At 32.6% G+C, this 22,118-nt stretch overlaps 1 protein-coding gene across 2 annotated transcripts in view; it reads left to right on the top strand.

Moving 5' to 3' along the window:
- Positions 1 to 22,118, top strand: part of LOC133640929 (glutamate receptor ionotropic, kainate 2-like) — a 353,019-nt gene that overhangs the window by 260,866 nt on the left and 70,035 nt on the right. For both annotated transcript variants that reach the window (XM_062034646.1, XM_062034644.1), the window contains exon 11: positions 1,102 to 1,325. In XM_062034646.1, coding sequence (XP_061890630.1) covers positions 1,102 to 1,325 — 224 coding nt within the window. The remainder of the gene's footprint in view (positions 1 to 1,101; positions 1,326 to 22,118) is intronic.

Here is a 22,118-nt window from a genome sequence, read left to right as displayed (position 1 = left end):
TATATATTATATTTTAGGGGTTTTATTTAATTGTATTTCCTGTGAAAAAATGTGTTTAAGTATATTTGATTTAAGTTATAGTTTTAAAGGAAATCATTATTTCAAGCTAACAAAATAATGATTTTAACTAGTGCTGTCAAGAAATTAAAAATGTAAGTGTTTAACTAATTACGATCTGTAATTATTTAATCTCATTCATCTCTTTTTAACCTGTGCTGAAAATCACAATTTCTCCTTGGGAATTAAAAAAATACTGAAAAAGTACTGGGGGGGGGGGGGTGATTATTGAATGTGAAATAAAAATGCCTCTAAATTTAATACGAAATAAAAATGCCTCTTAAATTAACAAAAAATAATTTTGAAATTTTGGGTATACAGGTTAATATGTTTTTTTTATTCGAACAAAATATATATTACAGTGGTATAATATTTAGGAATGTTCAAATATATATTTTTCCAATATATTACATTTTAGGGGTTTTATTTAATTGTATTTTATATGAAAAAATGTGTTTAAGTATATTTGATTGAAGTTATAGTTTTAAAGGAAATCATTATTTCAAGCTAACAAAATAATTATTTTAACTAGTGCTGTCAAGCAATTAAAAATCTAAGTGTTTAACTAATTATGATCTGTAATTATTTAATCTCATTTAATCTCATGGTTCCATCGAACCCAGGTTAAGAACCACTGAATTAGACTCTCCAAGAAGATGATTGGAACTCCGTAACTAAAACCGTATGGGTCTGGTAACAAAATCTCGGTGTGAACTCCTTGCACTGAGGGGAAAAGCTCCAATTCCTCTCGGATGAATCTAATCCCGAGAGCGCTGCCTTTTGTGACCCACCTCTGACACCGTTTAAGGAAGATCAAACACATAAGCTGTAATTTCCATGAAAAATAAATAGGAAGGTTGCTAATCTAACTGAACTAATGACCCCGATTATTTCTTCCGCCGGCCTGGACTCTTCCTCCTGTACATATTGACCCCACTGGGTGTCGACAGGAATCGGATGCTAATTTGATTTGTCTCCTCCTCCTTTGTTCGTATTGGTGGAGTTCAACATTTAACCACTTTGCCCCTTTGGTGTCGTTTGCAGAAAGCCGACTTGGCCGTAGCTCCCCTCGCCATCACCTACGTCCGGGAGAAGGTCATTGACTTCTCCAAGCCCTTCATGACGCTGGGGATAAGTATCCTGTACCGCAAACCTAACGGCACCAACCCCGGGGTCTTCTCCTTCCTAAACCCGCTCTCACCTGATATCTGGATGTATATTCTGCTGGCTTGCTTGGGTGTCAGTTGTGTGCTGTTTGTCATAGCCAGGTAACATGACACCTTCCCTTCCTTCCTCCCTTACACGGCTTCCTTTGTCCAATTTAACGACATCCCCCGGTTAGACTTAACCCGTGTTTTTTGATTGATCAGTCAGATTTTAAAAAAATATTGAATTGGTCTCAATCAGCGATAAGCTAGCTACTGCCAAAAGGGATGAGCCTCAATCAATAATTAGTTATTTATTGTTCTTATAGTCTATGAGACACAAAAAACAGTCGACCTGGTCCAGAAAAACCCATTCATGGTCAAGCGAGTCCTCCCAAAATAGGGAGTGAATCCAGGGGGAAAAGTTAACAACAGTCCACGAGGAGATGGGCCATAACAAGGCCATCGAGTGGAGCCGTCGGTTGATAAAGTTAGTCACCTTGTTCTAGGGGAGCAGTGAGCAGCAGCGGTGGCCGCGCTCGGGAATCATTTTGGTGATTTGACCCCCAATTCCTACCCTTGATGCTGAGTGCCAAGCAGGGATGTAATGAGTCCCGTTTTTATAGTCTTTGGTATGACACGGCCTGGGTTCAAACTCACGACCTACCGATCTCAGGGCGGACACTCTAACCACAAGGCCACTGGGCAGGCATTCAGAACCAGAAATACTTTAATAATCCCCGAGGGGAAATGAAACATTACAGGGAGACAGATGGCCAGAGACAGGAGCAGACCCAACAAAGCAACCAAGAGGGTCAACTCCACCCTCGGCCACCCACCAACTCTAGGCCAGTGTCCAGTCCACATGGATGAGCGAGGATGCGTATAAGGAGACCGAAGTGTCCGATACCTGCTCATTCAGCAAGGAAAGTGTGTAAGCAGTTAAAACTATAAGAAGTGTACTTATTTTATTAATATTAGTTTTGAGTTTACGAGACGCAGAGAGTCAAAATTCTTACCAACCTGTGCAGTGATTAGGAATAGATAGTACTTTATTGATTCCTTCAGGGGAGTTCCCTCAGGAAAATTAAAAAACTATAATAGCTATAGCATTTTAATTACCGTAGTTTTCGGACTATAAGGCGCACTTAAAATCATTTTATTTTCTCAAAAATCGACGGCACGCCTAATGTACGGAATAATTCTGGTTGTGCTTACCGACCTCGAAGCTATTTTATTTGGTACTTAGTGGCAGTCACACATAAGAGATACGTGTAGATTGCAATATGACGCCGGTAAAGAACACCAAAACTTTAAATGTTCCATTGAAAATAAAGAACATTACACACGGCGCTCGAAAATCCGTCAAAATGTTTTAGTAGGACTTTGAAGCCGCACCGCTTGATGGATTGTCGGCCCATTACGGCTACCGTAGTCAGAGGTACAAGTATTACTATGGTGTGTGCATAAGGACCGCAAAATGGCACCCACTAACAGACATATTATTTGGCGTTTTGTTTCGCAATATTATGCAAAACCAACTTTTCGTACCTTCTGGTACCTGCTGACCTGTAGTTGAGATCTGCATAAGTCCTGAAAATTTGCGCACGTCCGCCAATGTGGTCCATGCCGATACCGTAGTCGATAAGCTTCTTCTTTTTCACTCTTTTCTTGATATGGGACATTTCACCCTCTGCTGTTGCCATTTCTAATATAAAGTAGCGTAAAGTTCTAACTTATATCTCGCTATGGAAGCGCTAAAACATACTAAATATATGGTGTAGTGAGTTTACATAATTCACCCACGGAACTTTAGTTATTAGAGAGTTCCGGTCGGACGGTTTTTCACATAAGAGATACGTGTAGACTGCACTGGGATGGCAATATGACTCAAGTAAACAACACCAACATTTTTTATGTTCCATTGAAAATATCGAACATTACACACGGCGCTCAAAAATCTGTCAAAATGTTTTAGTACGACTTTGGTAAGCTATGCAGCCGCACCGCTTGATGGATTGTACTGTGCTTCAACATACCAGTATTATTATGGTGTGTGTATAAGGTAAGACATATTATCTGGCGTTTTGTTTCGCAACATTATGCAAAAGCAACTTTTCTTACTTTCTGGTACCTGCTGATCTGTACTTGGGATCTGCATAAATCCTGAAAAGTTGCGCGCCTCTGCCTTTGTAATCCGTAGCAACCCCTTAGTCGATAAGCTTCTTCTTTTTCCTCTATCTTCTTGTTATGGGACATTCTTCCTCCGCTGTTGCCATTTATAATATAAAGTAGTGTAAAGTTCTTACTTATATCTGTCAATAAACTTGCCATGAAAGCGCTAAAACATACCGGTGTAGTGACTTTACGTTATTCACTCAAGGAACTTTAGTTATTAGAGAGTTTTGGTCGGACGGTTTTTCACGGGACACATTTCCGGCCTTCTTGTTGTTTCCGGATGAGGAGATGCTGCTCCGTCATTGATTTAATTAAAGTCTGAATGTCATTAAAACAGTTAGCTCCATCTTTTGACACTTCTTCCACACCCGTCCTTGCATGCTACACCGCTACAACAAAGATGGCGGGTAGAACATACTTGCCAACCCTCACGTTTTTAGCGGGAGACTCCCGGTATTCAGCGCCTCTCCCGATAACCTCCCGGCAGAAATGTTCTCCCGACAAACTCCCGGTATTCAGCCGGAGCTGGAGGCCACGCCCCCTCCAGCTCAATGCGGACCTGAGTGGGGACAGCCTGTTCTCACGTCCGCTTTCCCACAATATAAACAGCTTGCCTGCCCAATGACGTCATAACTGTAGAATGATCGAGGGCGAGTTCTTGGTTTCTTATGTTGGTTTTTTGTTAGGCAGTTTCATTAACGTCCTCCCAGCGCGGTAACAACACACAACAACAGCAGTCACGTTTAGTCTACCGTAAAGCAGTTCTTCTGCCGTAAACAGCAATGTTGTGACATTCTTAAACAGGACAATACTGCCATCTACTGGATAACCTCCAGAACACTGAAATTCAAGTATTTCTTTTATTTATATGTATGATAAAATAAATGTATATATATAGCTAGAATTCACTGAAAGTCAAGTATTTCATACATATATATATATATATATATATATATATATATATATATATATATATATATATATATATATATATATATATATATATATATATATATATATATATATATATATATACATATATATATATATTATATATATATATATATATATATATATATATATATATATATATATATATATATACATATATATATATAGATATATATATAGCTATATATATATATATATATATATAGATATATATATAGCTATATATATAGCTATAATTCACTGAAAGTCAAGTATTTCATACATATATATATATATATATATATATATATATATATATATATATATATATATATATATATATATATATATATATATATATATATATATATATATATATATATATATATATATATATATATATATATATATATATATATATTAAATACTTGAGTTGGTGAATTTTTAGCTTAAATATATTCCCATCTTAACCACGCCCCCCACCCCCTACCTCCCGGTATCGGAGGTCTCAAGGTTGGCAAGTATGGGGTAGAAGACGCTGCCGAAGGTGAGCCACGTGTATAAGACCGCCCACAAAACGGCGCATCCGGAAGCGACTGTCAGAAAGTCTGTAAAAAATAATCCATGCAACATTTTGACCAAAGAACCACCATTACATGTTATGTAGACCACAAGAAAATGTTTTAATTTTAGAAAAAAATAATAATAATATGACCCCTTTAATGCGCCTTATAATCCGGTGCGCCTTATATATGAAAATAAATACAAAATAGACCATTCATCGGCGGTGCGCCCTGTAGTCCGGAAAATACGGTAATGAAAATAACAAATCTTTCGATTTCAACCAAAATTGGATGCGTTTTCTGTTCTCCATGACACACCCCTACACTAATTCTGTAAAAACAGGTATGACACTTATATAAAAACACTAGATCACAGGGGTATTAACTTCTTAAAATAAATATAATTTTAATGCAGCGCCAGGGAATCTTTGAACATAAAAATCAAAATAAATATCTGACGACTGTGATCTTGTTTGCAGTAAATAAAAACAAGGCAAACTACTGATATGGTTTAGAAACAAGGCTCATTTCTCACGTTCCAGTACATAGACAGAGCCGACAAGTCCACATCTCTTCATCGGCACTAAGAACTGCACAAAACAAATTGCTGACATTGTGCAAAAACAAAGTTCTCCCTTAAACAACCTCCCTTAAATCCCCAGCCTCAAATGCATGACCATTGGTAGAGAAATGCGCATTAACCCAACCCCCATTTCGAAGGGATAATGCTCAGTTCGCCCAATGTTACCGGCAAAATGATCACACAAGAGGAAAAAAGCAGCAACTGTCACCTAAGTTAGTTCAGAATATGCAAATTTGAGTAGTTTTGCGACCACCGCATGGGTAAGTGACGAGCACACAATCATATTGATATTCAACTCATGAAACTGCCAGAGTGCCTTTTATTTAATTGTGTATGCATCGTGATTTTAATTGCAAGCCGAGGCAGTAAATACGGCGCTTGGAACGCCGTTTGACTAGAAAACGCTTACTTTACTGCAAGGTGAAGTCATCGCTCCAGTTCACTGGGCTGCCATTTTCATAACTGGTATCGATCAGCCGCCAGCCATTTTATTAGACAAAAGAAAAAGAAAAACTTTTTTTTTTTTGTATCCTTGTGTACAAATGGGTATTAGGGCCACACTGAAATTACATTTTTAAAAAGTACAAACATCATGTTGATCTATTATGAAAATAGTCATCATTTTCTCCTCATCTGACTTTATTCTCATAATATTATTTGTAAAATTCCCTTTGCTTTTAATATTCTGTTGTCTTGCATTAGAAGGCTAAGCTATCTACATAACGCGAGCTGTCATTGCTAACATATTCTTCACACATTTCTAACCTATGATGACTTTATTTTCAGAGCATGACAATTATTCTCGTTATATTACAACTTTATTATTTTATGCTTCCTTTCTTATTTAATAATATAACATGTTTTAACTTCGTCATCTTAAAATTCGGGGAAAAAAAAAGGTATTCAAACAATGTTTTTTACGATATTCTTTTTAAAGTATGTGATGAATTTATACTTGTATCTTTGCGACTTTTGTATTTTCACAAATGTAAATTTTTCTTCAAATATTAAGTCTTTATTCTACAAATGTTATGACTTCTATTTAATAACAGTATGACATTATTCTCGTAACGTTGTTGCTTTAGTTTCATTACTTTCTGGGGGGAAAAAAAACATGTTTAGTAATGATGTAGGACACGACATGAACTAAGTTACGAGCTACATCGCGAACGTAATAACGGATTATATTACTCACTCGTCCATTGCTAAACACAGTGGGAAATTATCCAAATAAAAGTAGTTTTTAGGAAAATCGTTCTTCATTTTGCCGCAGGACGGATCCCCTAGGGGGGGGGGGGGGGGGGGGGGGGGGGTTACCCACATATGCGGTCCTCTCCAAGGTTTCTCATAGTCATTCACATTGACGTCCCACTGGGGTGAGTTTTCCTTGCCCGTATGTGGGCTCTGTACCGAGGATGTCGTTGTGGCTTGTACAGCCCTTTGAGACACTTGTGATTTGGGGCTATATAAATAAACATTGATTGATTGATTGATTGATACGCTGTGGTCTTGCATTAGAAGGCCAAGCTAGCTACATAACAACGCAAGCTGTCATTGCTAACATATCATTCACACATTTTTCTAATCTACTGTTGTTTTTACCGTTTCATTGTCTCCTCCATTGCCATAATTAAAATTAGCATAGGGGAAAATCCATCTTTATACTGCTGCAGGTTTGTCAAACAGGAATATTCGAAGTGGTTTGCTTTGCACACAAGATGACTTTATTTTCAGAGCATGACAATTATTCTCGTTTCACTACAACTTTATTATTTGATGGTTCCATTCTTTTTTAATAATATACATTTGTTTACATGTTTTAACTTTACAAAATTGCTCTCAGAAAATTCTAAAAAAAATAAAAAAAAGATATTCATTACAATGTTTTTGCGATATTATTTTTAAAGTATGTGATTAATTTATACTTGTATGTCTACGACTATTGTAAAATTCCTAATTTATTTTCACAAATGTAAATTTTTCTTCAAATATTAAGTCTTTATTCTACAAATGTTATGACTTCTATTTAATAACAGTATGACATTATTCTCGTAACGTTGTTGCTAATATCTGTCGATTTTATGCTAGAACTATTATTTTGTTTGTTTTATGCGCTTTTCGTCAACGAAAACTTTGATGTTTTTATATGGCTACTACACAATATATGCAATATTTACCACATAAAACATTTTAAAGTGAAATATTTGAAGTAATTGGAGCCCTGAAAATAATTCATTATAACATGGATTTTTTGTCTTTTTTTTTTTTTTTTGAGCAAATGCAAAAAAAGAAAAATGAAGAAAGACAAAAGAAAAGAAAAAAACAGCCTGCATGGCAGCTTTTCTGTCAACATTGCAACTTTTTCTCGTTAGATTTCACCTCATTCCACTTTTTTCCATGTTCTTTTTTATTTTTACAATAGTATTTCCAGAATGTGTGGCGGGCCGGTAAACAATTAGCTGCGGGCCGCAAATGGCCCGCGGGCCGCACTTTGGACACCGCTGACTTAGACCCTTTATGGAAGCCCTAAAGGTTAAAAAAAATATATATTTTGTTATGGTTTGAAAATAAAAAATATCAAAATGGCCCCCCGCATGCTTTATTTTTTCCGTGTGCGGCCCTCAGTGGAAAAAGTTTGGACACCCCTGATGTAAACAAACAGCTTGGGCCTTAAGAGGTTAATGCGCTTTATAATCCGGTGCGCTTTATATCGCAAAAATGATCGAAAACAGACCATTCATCGGCAGTGCGCCTTATAATCCGGTGCGCCCTATGGTCCGGAAAAAAATACTCTACTGTATTTTCCACATAAAATGACGTGGAGGGGCAAGATGTGGCCCCCGGGCCTGGAGTTTGACATCCCTGCTCTAACCCTTCTGTTTTCTGTGCAAACAGTTTGGCGCTCACAGGATTGTGGTCTTGCACAATAAAACACTAAGCACTCCAATCCCCTGCTGGGGATTCGCAACATCTTTGAAGCACTTCTCCCACACACACACACACACACATATATATATATATATATATATTTTCATTTTCCCTCCCGACTGAAGACGGAGACAAACACTTCTCCCAGAGGATCCTTCCAGAACTGTTGGTGCTTGAACGCATCTCTCACTTTATTAACAGCAACAAATGGTAGCACGCCCGTTTTCAAAGTGGAATATCTCACGCCGCTCAGGAGATTTAAATAGAATAATTTGCATACTCCGTTGGACTGAGTGTTGTTTGGAAGTCCACTGAGTGGCCCCTTTTAACGCTCCCAACATTAAGTCCTCGCTCGGCCTGAGAGGGGAGTCGACAGATCTATAAAAGCCAGGCAGGGTAATTGAATCCAGCCGACGGTTAAAAGTGAGCGTCGCGTTATTGTGGAAGCGGAACAGAAGTGGCAAAAAAAACAAAAAACCTTTTAGCATTCTACATGCAATTTGACATGTGCTTGGTCGGCGAAGAGGCGACCTAAAGGCCGCACGTGTTCCTCATCCCTTTTTTTTTTTTGCCGAACACAGCCTGCAGCAATATAGAGCTGCTTCAGGCAAAGGTCATACAGAGGAGCGGAAAACACATGTAGAAGCTCAGCGGGCTGGGGGGGGGAGAAAAAAAACCCAATCCAATCAAGTGCGCATTGTACAGATTTACACCCACACCTTCTTTTTTTTTTTTTTTACGGCTGAGCACAGTCGCTCGCGTTCGCATGTTCACCTCCAGAGAGCCCCGGGCTGCAGATCTGCATTATACCAACGTTTATGTGCAGCGACGTAAATAAACATGAATAAACGCGCACTGTTTTTGCGTAGGCACATTGCGCAAAGCATGCAGCCGTCGTGCGGTTTCACTTAGCCGCGGCTTCAAGGAGACCCGGCTCATTGACGTCCTGGCAGAATCAGGAGCGTTTCGATGGCCTTGACAGGAGGAATTATAGCGTGTGTCGGCAGCCATTTACAACGAGACTGTTTTCAAGGGGAATTAACACTAACATTTTTTGAAAAGAGTCGGAATTTTACTCGACTTAAGTCACAATTTTATAAGAAGACTTTAACATTTTGGCAATATTATAATAATAATCTGAATTTTACTTGGAAAAATTGTGACAAAAGTCATAATTTTACTAAAAAAAATTCACTATTTTACAAGGACAACAAAAAAATTGGCAATATTGTGACAAAAGTCAGAATTTTATATGACAAATGTCACCATTTTGTATTAAAAAGTAATAATTTTACATAAAGAAGTCATAATTTTACGAGAAAATATTGCAATATTACAGAAACAGAAAGAATATGAGAAAGGTCCCAATTTCACAAGAAAAAACTTACAAAGTAATAATTTTACGAGAAAATATTGCAATATTACAGAAACAGAAAGAATATGAGAAAGGTCCCAATTTCACAAGAAAAAACTTACAAAGTAATAATTTTACGAGAAAATATTGCAATATTACAAAAAAAGAAAGAATATAAGAAAGTTCAAAATTTTACAAGAAAACGTAGAATTTTCGCAGTATTATAATAAAAGTCGTAATTTTACTCAACGCGAGTCCAATATTTTTCAAGAAAACTGAACATTTGTGCAATATTATAATAAAAGTTGGAATTTTGCTAAATAACATTCACAATTAACATTAACATTTTTTGAAAAGAGTCGGAATTTTACTCGACATCAATCACAACTTTATAAGAAGACTTTAACATTTTGGCAATATTATAATAATAATCGGAATTTTACTTGGAAAAATTATGACAAAAGTCATAATTTTACTAAAAAAAATTCACTATTTTACAAGGACAACAAAAAAATTGGCAATATTGTGACAAAAGTCAGAATTTTATATGACAAATGTCCCCATTTTGCAGTAAAAAGTAATAATTTTACATAAGGAAGTAATAATTTTACGAGAAAATATTGCAATATTACAGAAACAGAAAGAATATGAGAAAGGTCCCAATTTCACAAGAAAAAACTTACAAAGTAATAATTTTACGAGAAAATATTGCAATATTACAAAAAAAAGAAAGAATATAAGAAAGTTCAAAATTTTACAAGAAAACGTAGAATTTTCGCAGTATTATAATAAAAGTCGTAATTTTACTCAACGCGAGTCCAATATTTTTCAAGAAAACTGAACATTTGTGCAATATTATAATAAAAGTTGGAATTTTGCTAAATAACATTCACAATTAACATTAACATTTTTTGAAAAGAGTCGGAATTTTACTCGACATAAATCACAACTTTATAAGAAGACTTTAACATTTTCGCAATATTATAATAATAATCGGAATTTTACTTGGAAAAATGATGACAAAAGTCATAATTTTACTAAAAAAAATTCACTTTACAAGGACAACAAAAAATTGGCAATATTGTAACAAAAGTCAGAATTTTATATGACAAATGTCACCATTTTGTATTAAAAAGTAATCATTTTACATAAAGAAGTAATCATTTTACGAGAAAATATTGCAATATTACAGAAACAGAAAGAATATGAGAAAAGTCCCAATTTCACAAGAAAAACTTAGAAAGTAATTTTATGAGAAAATATTGCAATATTACAGAAACAGAAGGAATATGAGAAAGGTCACAATTTCACAAGAAAAACTTGTAATTTTGGCAGTATTATAATAAAAGTCGTAATTTTACTCAACGCGAGTCCAAATTTTATAAGAAAAACTGAACATTTGTGCAATATTATGATAAAAGTTGGAATTGTACTCAACAACAATCACAATTTTACTAGAAAAGCTTCAAATGTTGGCAATTTTATGAAAAGAGTCGTAAATTTACTCGACAAAAGTCACAATTTTATAAGAAAACTTTTGAAATGTTGGCAGTAATATAATAATAATCTGAATTTTACTTGGCAAAGTTATGACAAAAGTCATAATTTCACTCCAAAAATGTAACTATTTTACAAGAACAACAACAAAAATTAGAATTATTGTGATAAAAGTCTGAATTTTATATGACAAATGTCCCCATTTTGCAGTAAAAAGTAATAATTTTACATAAGGAAGTAATAATTTTACGAGAAAATATTGCAATATTACAGAAACAGAAAGAATATGAGAAAGGTCCCAATTTCACAAGAAAAAACTTACAAAGTAATAATTTTACGAGAAAATATTGCAATATTACAAAAAAAGGAATATGAGAAAGTTCAAAATTTTACAAGAAAACGTAGAATTTTGGCAGTTCGTAATATAATAATAATCTGAATTTTACTTGGCAAAGTTATGACAAAAGTCATAATTTCACTCCAAAAATGTAACTATTTTACAAGAACAACAACAAAAATTAGAATTATTGTGATAAAAGTCTGAATTTTATATGACAAATGTCCCCATTTTGCAGTAAAAAGTAATAATTTTACATAAGGAAGTAATAATTTTACGAGAAAATATTGCAATATTACAGAAACAGAAAGAATATGAGAAAGGTCCCAATTTCACAAGAAAAAACTTACAAAGTAATAATTTTACGAGAAAATATTGCAATATTACAAAAAAAGGAATATGAGAAAGTTCAAAATTTTACAAGAAAACGTAGAATTTTGGCAGTTCGTAATATAATATTAATCTGAATTTTACTTGGCAAAGTTATGACAAAAGTCATAATTTCACTCCAAAAATGTAACTATTTTACAAGAACAACAAAAAAAATTAGAATTATTGTGATAAAAGTCTGAATTTTAAATGACAAATGTCCCCATTTTGCAGTAAAAAGTAATAATTTTACATAAGGAAGTAATAATTTTACGAGAAAATATTGCAATATTACAGAAACAGAAAGAATATGAGAAAGGTCCCAATTTCACAAGAAAAAACTTACAAAGTAATAATTTTACGAGAAAATATTGCAACATTACAAAAAAAGGAATATGAGAAAGTTCAAAATTTTACAAGAAAACGTAGAATTTTGGCAGTCGTAATTTTACTCAACGCGAGTCCAATATTTTTCAAGAAAACTGAACATTTGTGCAATATTATGAAAAAAAAACCCAATCCAATCAAGTGCGCGTTGTACAGATTTACACCCACACCTTTTATTTTTATTTTTAAATTTACGTCTCAGCACAATCGCTCGCGTTCGCATGTTCACCTCCAGAGAGCCCCGGGCTGCAGATCTGCATTATACCAACGTTTATGTGCGGCGACGTAAATAAACATGAATAAACGCGCACTGTTTTTGCGTCGGCACATTGCGCAAAGCATGCAGCCGTCGTGCGGTTTCACTTAGCCGTGGCTTCAAGGAGACCCGGCTCATTGACGTCCTGGCAGAATCAGGAGCGTTTCGATGGCCTTGACAGGAAGAATTATAGCGTGTGTCGGCAGCCATTTACAACGAGACTGTTTTCAAGGGGAATGCTAAGAAAGGAGTGGACAAGGGTACGCGCTAGGGCTGTGAATCTGTGGGTGTCCGAATCAGAATCAGAATAGTTTTATTGCCATTGTTTGAGAACGCGTTCACACATATAACACATATTTGGTAATAAAATGAGCTGTAACTGAGCTATCAGATAGACTTAGAAGGAATTCAAGGAGCTACTGTTAGGAGTTATTGTTCATTTGCCTGATGGCCGAGGTGTTCAGGTGGCGGGAGGTGTGGGTCTGGATGGAGCGTAGTCTCCTGCCTGAGGGGAGAGGGGAGAATAGTTTGTGTCCAGGGTGAGAAGAGTCAGCACGATTCGATTCAATATTGATTCTTGGGGTCACGATTCGATTCAAAATCGATTTTTTTTTTTTCAATTCAACACGATTCTCGATTCAAAAACGATTTTTTTCCCGATTCAAAAGGATTCTCTATTCCAGGGGTGTCCAAACTTTTTCCACTGAGGGCCGTACACGGAAAATGTTGATATTTTTCATTTTCAAACCTTAACAAAATATATGGATTTTTTTTTTTTTGTATTCTTTAGGGCACTGGTCCCCAACCACCGGGACCGATTGGTACCGGGCCGCGCAAGAAATTATTATTATTTTTTATTTTTTTATTTTTATTTATTAAATCAACATAAAAAACACAATATGTACATGATATATCAATATAGATCAATACAGTCTGCAGGGATACAGTCCGTAAGCACACATGATTGTATTTCTTTATGAAAAAATAAAAAAAATAAAAATGTGATGTGTCTATCTTAACTATATTAGCCTACTATCAAAATGACTTCAAAAGTCTTATTTAAGTGTTATAATGAAAGCAACACATGATGTAAGTGTCTATATTAGCTATATTAGCCTGCTATCAAAATGACTTTAAAAGTCTTATATAAGTGTTATAATGAAGTCAACACATGATGTAAGTGTCTATATTAGCTATATTAGCCTACTATCAAAATGACTTTAAAAATCTTATCTAAGTGTTATAATGAAGGCAACACAGGATTTAAGTGTCTATATTAGCTATATTAGCCTACTATCAAAATGACTTTCAAAGTCTTATACAAGTGTTATAATGAAGGCAACACATGATGTAAGTGTCTATATTAGCTATATTAGCCTACTATCAAAATGACTTTAAAAGTCTTATATAAGTGTTATAATGAAGGCAACACATGATGTTTCTATATTAGCTATATTAGCCTACTATCGAAATGACTTTAAAAGTCTTATATAAGTGTTATAATAAAGGCAACACATGATGTAAGTGTCTATATTAACTATATTAGCCTACTATCAAAATGACTTTAAAAATATTTTTTAAGTGTTATAATGAAGGCACCACATGATGTAAGTGTCTATATTAGCTATATACGCCTACTATCAAAATGACTTTAAAAGTCTTATCTAAGTGTTATAATGAAGGTAAAATGTGATGTGTCTATCTTAACTATATTAGCCTACTATCAAAATGACTTCAAAAGTCTTATCTAAGTGTTATAATGAAGGAAACACATGATGTAAGTGTCTATATTAGCTATATTAGCCTAATATCAAAATGACTTTCAAAGTCTTATATAAGTGTTATAATGAAGGCAACACATGATGTAAGTGTCTATATCAGCTATATTAGCCTACTATCAAAATGACTTTAAAAATCTTATCTAAGTGTTATAATGAAGGCAACACAGGATTTAAGTGTCTATATTAGCTATATTAGCCTACTATCAAAATGACTTTAAAAATCTTATATAAGTGTTATAATGAAGGCAACACATGATGTAAGTGTCTATATTAGCTATATTTGCCTACTATCAAAATGACTTTAAAAATATTTTTTAAGTGTTATAATGAAGGCACCACATGATGTAAGTGTCTATATTAGCTATATTAGCCTACTATCAAAATGAATTTAAAAGTCTTACATAAGTGTTTTAATGAAGGCAACATATGATGTAAGTGTCTATATTAGCCTACTATCAAAATGACTTTAAAAGTCGTATACAAGTGTTATAATGAAGGCAACACGTGATGTGTCTATATTAGCTATATTAGCCTACTATCAAAATGACTTTAAAAGTCTTATACAAGTGTTATAATGAAGGCAACACATGATGTGTCCATATTAGCTATATACGCCTACTATCAAAATGACTTTAAAAGTCTTATCTAAGTGTTATAATGAAGGTAAAATGTGATGTGTCTATCTTAACTATATTAGCCTACTATCAAAATGACTTCAAAAGTCTTATCTAAGTGTTATAATGAAGGAAAGACATGATGTAAGTGTCTATATTAGCTATATTAGCCTAATATCAAAATGACTTTCAAAGTCTTATATAAGTGTTATAATGAAGGCAACACATGATGTAAGTGTCTATATTAGCTATATTAGCCTACTATCAAAATGACTTTAAAAATCTTATCTAAGTGTTATAATGAAGGCAACACAGGATTTAAGTGTCTATTTTAGCTATATTAGCCTACTATCAAAATGACTTTAAAAATCTTATATAAGTGTTATAATGAAGGCAACACATGATGTAAGTGTCTATATTAGCTATATTTGCCTACTATCAAAATTACTTTAAAAGTCTTATACAAGTGTTATAATGAAGGCAACACATGATGTAAGTGTCTATATTAGCTATATACGCCTACTATCAAAATGACTTTCAAAGTCTTATACAAGTGTTATAATGAAGGCAACACATGATGTAAGTGTCTATATTAGCCTACTATCAAAATGACTTTAAAAGTCTTATACAAGTGTTATAATGAAGGCAACACATGATGTAAGTGTCTATATTAGCCTACTATCAAAATGACTTTAAAAGTCTTATACAAGTGTTATAATGAAGGCAACACATGATGTAAGTGTCTATATTAGCCTACTATCAAAATGACTTTAAAAGTCTTATACAAGTGTTATAATGAAGGCAACACATGATGTAAGTGTCTATATTAGCTATATTAGCCTACTATCAAAATGACTTTAAAAATCTTATCTAAGTGTTATAATGAAGGCAACACATGATGTAAGTGTCTATATCCTGTTATAAATGGTATGAATCAACAAACAAGAGGCAACAAATACTGAGTAGTGAGTCATTGTAAAACTTCACATCTAACAAGTGCAATCAAGTAGAGACACTGGTTATGCACACATGTGGCTAGGCACTATTAATAGGGCTATTTCACAACGGCCCCAATGGATAGAGAAAAACTGGATTACGTAAACCATGTTTGAATGAACAAATTTGTCTTGAATCAGTACTCTGTATTAGATATCAAATCAATCAAAGTTTATTTACATAGTATAGACATGTAAAGGAAAAGGCCAGGGATTGTAGAACACCTGAAGGGCCCCTCAACCTTCCTTAAGCCATGTATCAAGCACTTTAGCACAAACTCAATCAGCTCCTTGATGATTAACACTAACCCATTCACCTTGCACTAACGCCATGCCACTTTTACTGAAGCTAATTAATAAGAAATGTCCACGGCCGACCTGAAGACACTAACAATCAGCCAAGCGGCCAGAAGGGGACAGAACTAAAAGTGTGTGTGTGTGGAGGTTCTTGTGTGAGTAATAGCCAGTGGGCTCACGGCTGAATAGAAGGCACAACAGCTCCTGAGTCAGGGAATCCGAATAAGCTCCTAAGATCGTCACGCAGTGGGACATTATCACTAGTGACAGCGTTATTCCACACTATTGATCCATCCTTACAATAAACTAAAGGCATTTGAGAATGCCAATAAGTTGATCTCAATGAAAGCCTGAATGATTTCGTCTCCGCGCAAGTTCTGACCCCGAGGCCACACTACTGCATGCCTCACGCACACACACACACACATTTGTGTACTTCTTACCTTATTGAGACCTCCGAAAAATGCCTACCTCTTTAGGACCACACTTTCTAGATATATAAAGGTTTGTATTTGCAACATTGATAATACATACATACTATGCAAATATAAAAAAGCTTGTCGTGAAAAATGAGTTGGAATTTCACATGAAAAAGGTCACAATTTCACAAGAAAAACTTAAATTGTTGGGAGTATTATAATAAAAGTCAAAATTTTGCAAGAAAAACTGAACATTTGTGCAATAGTATGATAAAAGTTGGAATTTTACTCAATGACAGTCGCAATTTTACAAGAAAAGCTTGAAATGTTGGCAATTTTATGAAAAGTCGTATTTTTACTCGACAAAAGTCACAATTTTATAAGAAAACTTTAAAATGTTGGCGATATTGTATTAATAATCGCAATTTTACTTGGCGAAATTATGACAAAAGTCATAATTTTACTCAAATGTCACTATTTTACGAGGACAACAAAAACATTGGCAATATTGTGATACAAGTCAGAATTTTATATGAAAAAAATGTCCCCATTTTGCAGTAAAAAGTAATAATTTTACATAAAGAAGTTATAATTTTACGAGAAAATATTGCAATATTACAGAAACAGAAAGAATATGAGAAAGGTCACAATTTCACAAGATAAACTTAGAAAGTAATAATTTTACGAGAAAAATTTGCAATATTACAGAAAAAGAAAGAATATGAGAAAGGTCACAATTTTACAAGAAAAACGTAGAATTTTGGCAGTATTATAATAAAAGTCGTAATTTTACTCAACGCGAGTCCAACATTTTTCAAGAAAACTGAACATTTGTGCAATATTATAATAAAAGTTGGAATTTTGCTAAATAACATTCACAATTTTACAAGAAAAGCTTAACATTTTTTGAAAAGAGTCGGAATTTTACTCGACATAAGTCACAATTTTATAAGAAGACTTTAACATTTTGGCAATATTATAATAATAATCGGAATTTTACTTGGAAAAATTATGACAAAAGTCATAATTTTACTAAAAAAAATTCATTTTACAAGGACAACAAAAAAAATTGGCAATATTGTGACAAAAGTCAGAATTTTATATGACAAATGTCACCATTTTGTATTAAAAAGTAATAATTTTACATAAAGAAGTAATAATTTTACGAGAAAATATTGCAATATTACAGAAACAGAAAGAATATGAGAAAGGTCACAATTTCACAAGAAAAACTTAGAAAGTAATTTTATGAGAAAATATTGCAATATTACAGAAACAGAAGAAATATGAGAGAGGTCACAATTTCACAAGAAAAACTTAGAATTTTGGCAGTATTATAATAAAAGTCGTAATTTTACTCAACGCGAGTCCAAATTTTATAAGAAAAACTGAACATTTGTGCAATATTATGATAAAAGTTGGAATTGTACTCAACAACAATCGCAATTTTACAAGAAAAGCTTCAAATTTTGGCAATTTTATGAAAAGCTTAACATTTTTTGAAAAGAGTCGGAATTTTACTCGACAAAAGTCACAATTTTATAAGAAAACTTTAAAATGTTAGAAGTAATATAATAATAATCGGAATTTTACTTGGCAAAGTTATGACAAAAGTCATAATTTCACTCCAAAAATGTCACTATTTTACAAGAACAACAAAAAAATTTGAATTATTGTGATAAAAGTCTGAATTTTATATGACAAATGTCCCCATTTTGCAGTAAAAAGTAATACATTTACATAAAGAAGTAATAATTTTACGAGAAAATATTGCAATATTACAGAAACAGAAAGAATATGAGAAAGGTCCCAATTTCACAAGAAAAAACTTAGAAAGTAATAATTTTACGAGAAAATATTGCAGTATTACAGAAAAATAAAGAATATGAGAAAGTTCACAATTTTACAAGAAAACGTAGAATTTTGGCAGTATTATAATAAAAGTCGTAATGTTACTCAACGCGAGTCCAATATTTTTCAAGAAAACTGAACATTTGTGCAATATTATGATCAAAGTTGGAATTTTGCTCAATAACAGTCGCAATTTTATAAGAAAAGCTTAAAATTTTTTGAGAAGAGTTGGAATTTTACTCGACAAAAGTCACAATTTTATAAGAAGACTTTAACATTTTGGCAATATTATAATAATAATCGGAATTTTACTTGGAAAAATTATGACAAAAGTCATAATTATACTAAAAAAAATTCATTTTACAAGGACAACAAAAAAATTGGCAATATTGTGACAAAAGTCAGAATTTTAAATGACAAATGTCCCCAATTTGCAGTAAAAAGTAATAATTTTACATAAAGAAGTAATATTTTTACGATAAAATATTGCAATATTACAGAAACAGAAGGAATATGAGAAAGGTCACAATTTCACAAGAAAAACTTAGAATTTTGTCAGTATTATAATAAAAATTTTAATTTTACTCAACGCGAGTCCAAATTTTATTAAAAAAAAACTGAACATTTGTGCAATATTATGATAAAAGTTGGAATTGTACTCAATAACAATCGCAATTTTACAAGAAAAGCTTCAAATTTTGGCAATTTTATGAAAAGAGTCGTAAATTTACTCGACAAAAGTCACAATTTTATAAGAAAACATTAAAATGTTGGCAGTAATATGATAATAATCAGAATTTTACTTGGCAAAGTTATAACAAAAGTCATAATTTCACTCCAAAAATGTAACCATTTTACAAGAACAACAAAAAAATGTTTATTATTGTGATAAAAGTCTGAATTTTATATGACAAATGTCCCCATTTTGCAGTAAAAAGTAATAATTTTACATAAGGAAGTAATAATTTTACGAGAAAATATTGCAATATTACAGAAACAGAAGGAATATGAGAAAGTTCACAATTTTACAAGAAAACGTAGAATTTTGGCAGTATTATAATAAAAGTCGTAATTTTACTCAACGCGAGTCCAATATTTTTCAAGAAAACTGAACATTTGTGCAATATTATGATCAAAGTTGGAATTTTGCTCAATAACAGTCGCAATTTTACAAGAAAAGCTTAAAATTTTTTGAGAAGAGTTGGAATTTTACTCGACAAAAGTCACAATTTTATTAGAAGACTTTAACATTTTGGCAATATTATAATAATAATCGGAATTTTACTTGGAAAAATTATGACAAAAGTCATAATTTTACTAAAAAATTTCATTTTACAAGGACAACAAAAAAATTGGCAATATTGTGACAAAAGTCAGAATTTTATATGACAAATGTCACCATTTTGTATTCAACAGTAATACTTTTACATAAAGAAGTAATCATTTTACGAGAAAATATTGCAATGTTACAGAAACAGAAAGAATATTTTGGTCACATATTCACAAGAAAAACTTAGAATTTTGGCAGTTTTATAATAAAAGTTGTAATTTTACTCAAAGCGAGTCCTAATTTTACAAGAAAAACTGAACATTTGTGCGATATTATGATAACATTTTTAATTTTACTCTATAACAATCGCAATTTTACAAGAAAAACTTAAAATGTTGGCAATTTTATGAAAAGAGTCGTAAATTTAATCGACAAAATTTTATAAGAAAACTTTAAAAAATGTTGGCGATAATATAATAATCGCAATTTTACTTGGCAAAGTTATGACAAAAGTCATCATTTCACTCCAAAAATGTCACTATTTCACAAGAACAACAAAAAAATTGGAATTATGTGATAAAAGTCTGGAATTTTATATGACAAATGTCACCATTTTGCTTTAAACAGTAATCATTTTATATAAAGAAGTAATAATTTTTACGAGAAAATATTGCAATATTACAGAAACAGAATTAATATAAGAAATTGTTCCCAATTTTATGAGAAAAAAGTCGACACAATGTGAGAGACTGTGTTTAGTATTTATATTTTTTTATTTTTTTTTTGTAATTGCTTTTTAATCTTTATTATTTACTTCAAGTTATTACAGTATGTCTCTATATACATATTTATTAATTTTTTTGTATTCATTTTGGCCAAATTTCTTACACACGCTTGTTATTACATATGTTGGCCAGAGGGGTGAGCACTTCAAGTTTTTACACACACTTGTTATTTCATATATTGACCAGAGGGGGAGCACTTTTAAAACCGACACACAGTCAATTTGAAAAATCCCTCCTTTTTGGGATCACCCTAATGTTGATAGTTTTCACCACCAGGGATGAAAATGAGACAATCTCTATGAGATGCAATGGTTTTCCTTATTGGGACCATGATTTATGTCCTAACTTGTCCACCGGTCCTCATATGGACGGTACTTTTCCTTGTTGATGTCTCAAGAAGTGTAGAAATACAAGAACACACACATACACTATGTATTCTTTCTGAATATATGCTTAGTTATAAATTGGCATTTAGGCTACAATAAAGAGGGAAATTGTAATGTTACAAGAAAAAATATTCGCAATAAAAGAACAGGGTTTTAATGTAATACTTAATATTTTAATACTGTATAGACAAGAAGTAATAATGTTATGAGAATAATGACAAAATAATGTAGCCTATTACAACACTAAAGTTGTAATGAAAAAAAGTCAGTTTAATCCCATATTTCTTTGCACAAAAAAAAAAACAATTAGTATTTCAATAAACGTAACGTCGATTTAGAATAATACATTTAGGAGAAAAAAAACGACAAAGTTACAAGAATACAAAGAATAATTTCATATTTTTACAATAAAAGATTGTATTTTGCACTAAATGTTTTGTAATTTAAATAAAAAGTGCAATGTAAGAATGAAGTAGTCTCTTAATTATATCATGTAGGAAATATTTGTATTATAATAATAAAGATGCTACTTACCATCTTAGATAGAATAGAAGAATAGAATAGAAAGAACTTTATTGATCCCTGGGGGAAATTCAGCACCACAGTTCGCTCACAATAAACAATAAACACTTAGGTATTTTTTTTACATGTGAATAATATACATACAGTCTATTATACAGCATTATTCACATGTGAATAACATAAATACAGTCTATTATACAGCATTATTCACATGTGAATAACATAAATACAGTCTATTATACAGCATTATTCACATGTGAATAACATAAATACAGTCTATTATACAGCATTATTCACATGTGAATAACATAAATACAGTCTATTATACAGCATTATTCACATGTGAATAACATAAATACAGTCTATTATACATAAATACAGTCTATTATACAGCATTATTCACATGTGAATAACATAAATACAGTCTATTATACAGCATTATTCACATGTGAATAACATAAATACAGTCTATTATACAGCATTATTCACATGTGAATAATATAGATACATTATACATTTACAGTACATGTACAGTCAAAAGGAACATTTGCATTATACAAATGAGCTCGGTCCCAGCAAAGCTGGCGGCGTTTCTGGGTGTTGTTGACTAATGG

This window comes from Entelurus aequoreus, linkage group LG23 (genome assembly GCF_033978785.1).
Source record: "Entelurus aequoreus isolate RoL-2023_Sb linkage group LG23, RoL_Eaeq_v1.1, whole genome shotgun sequence".
NCBI classification, from domain to species: Eukaryota; Metazoa; Chordata; class Actinopteri; order Syngnathiformes; family Syngnathidae; genus Entelurus; species Entelurus aequoreus.
This window is presented reverse-complemented; position numbering and strand designations above follow the sequence as displayed.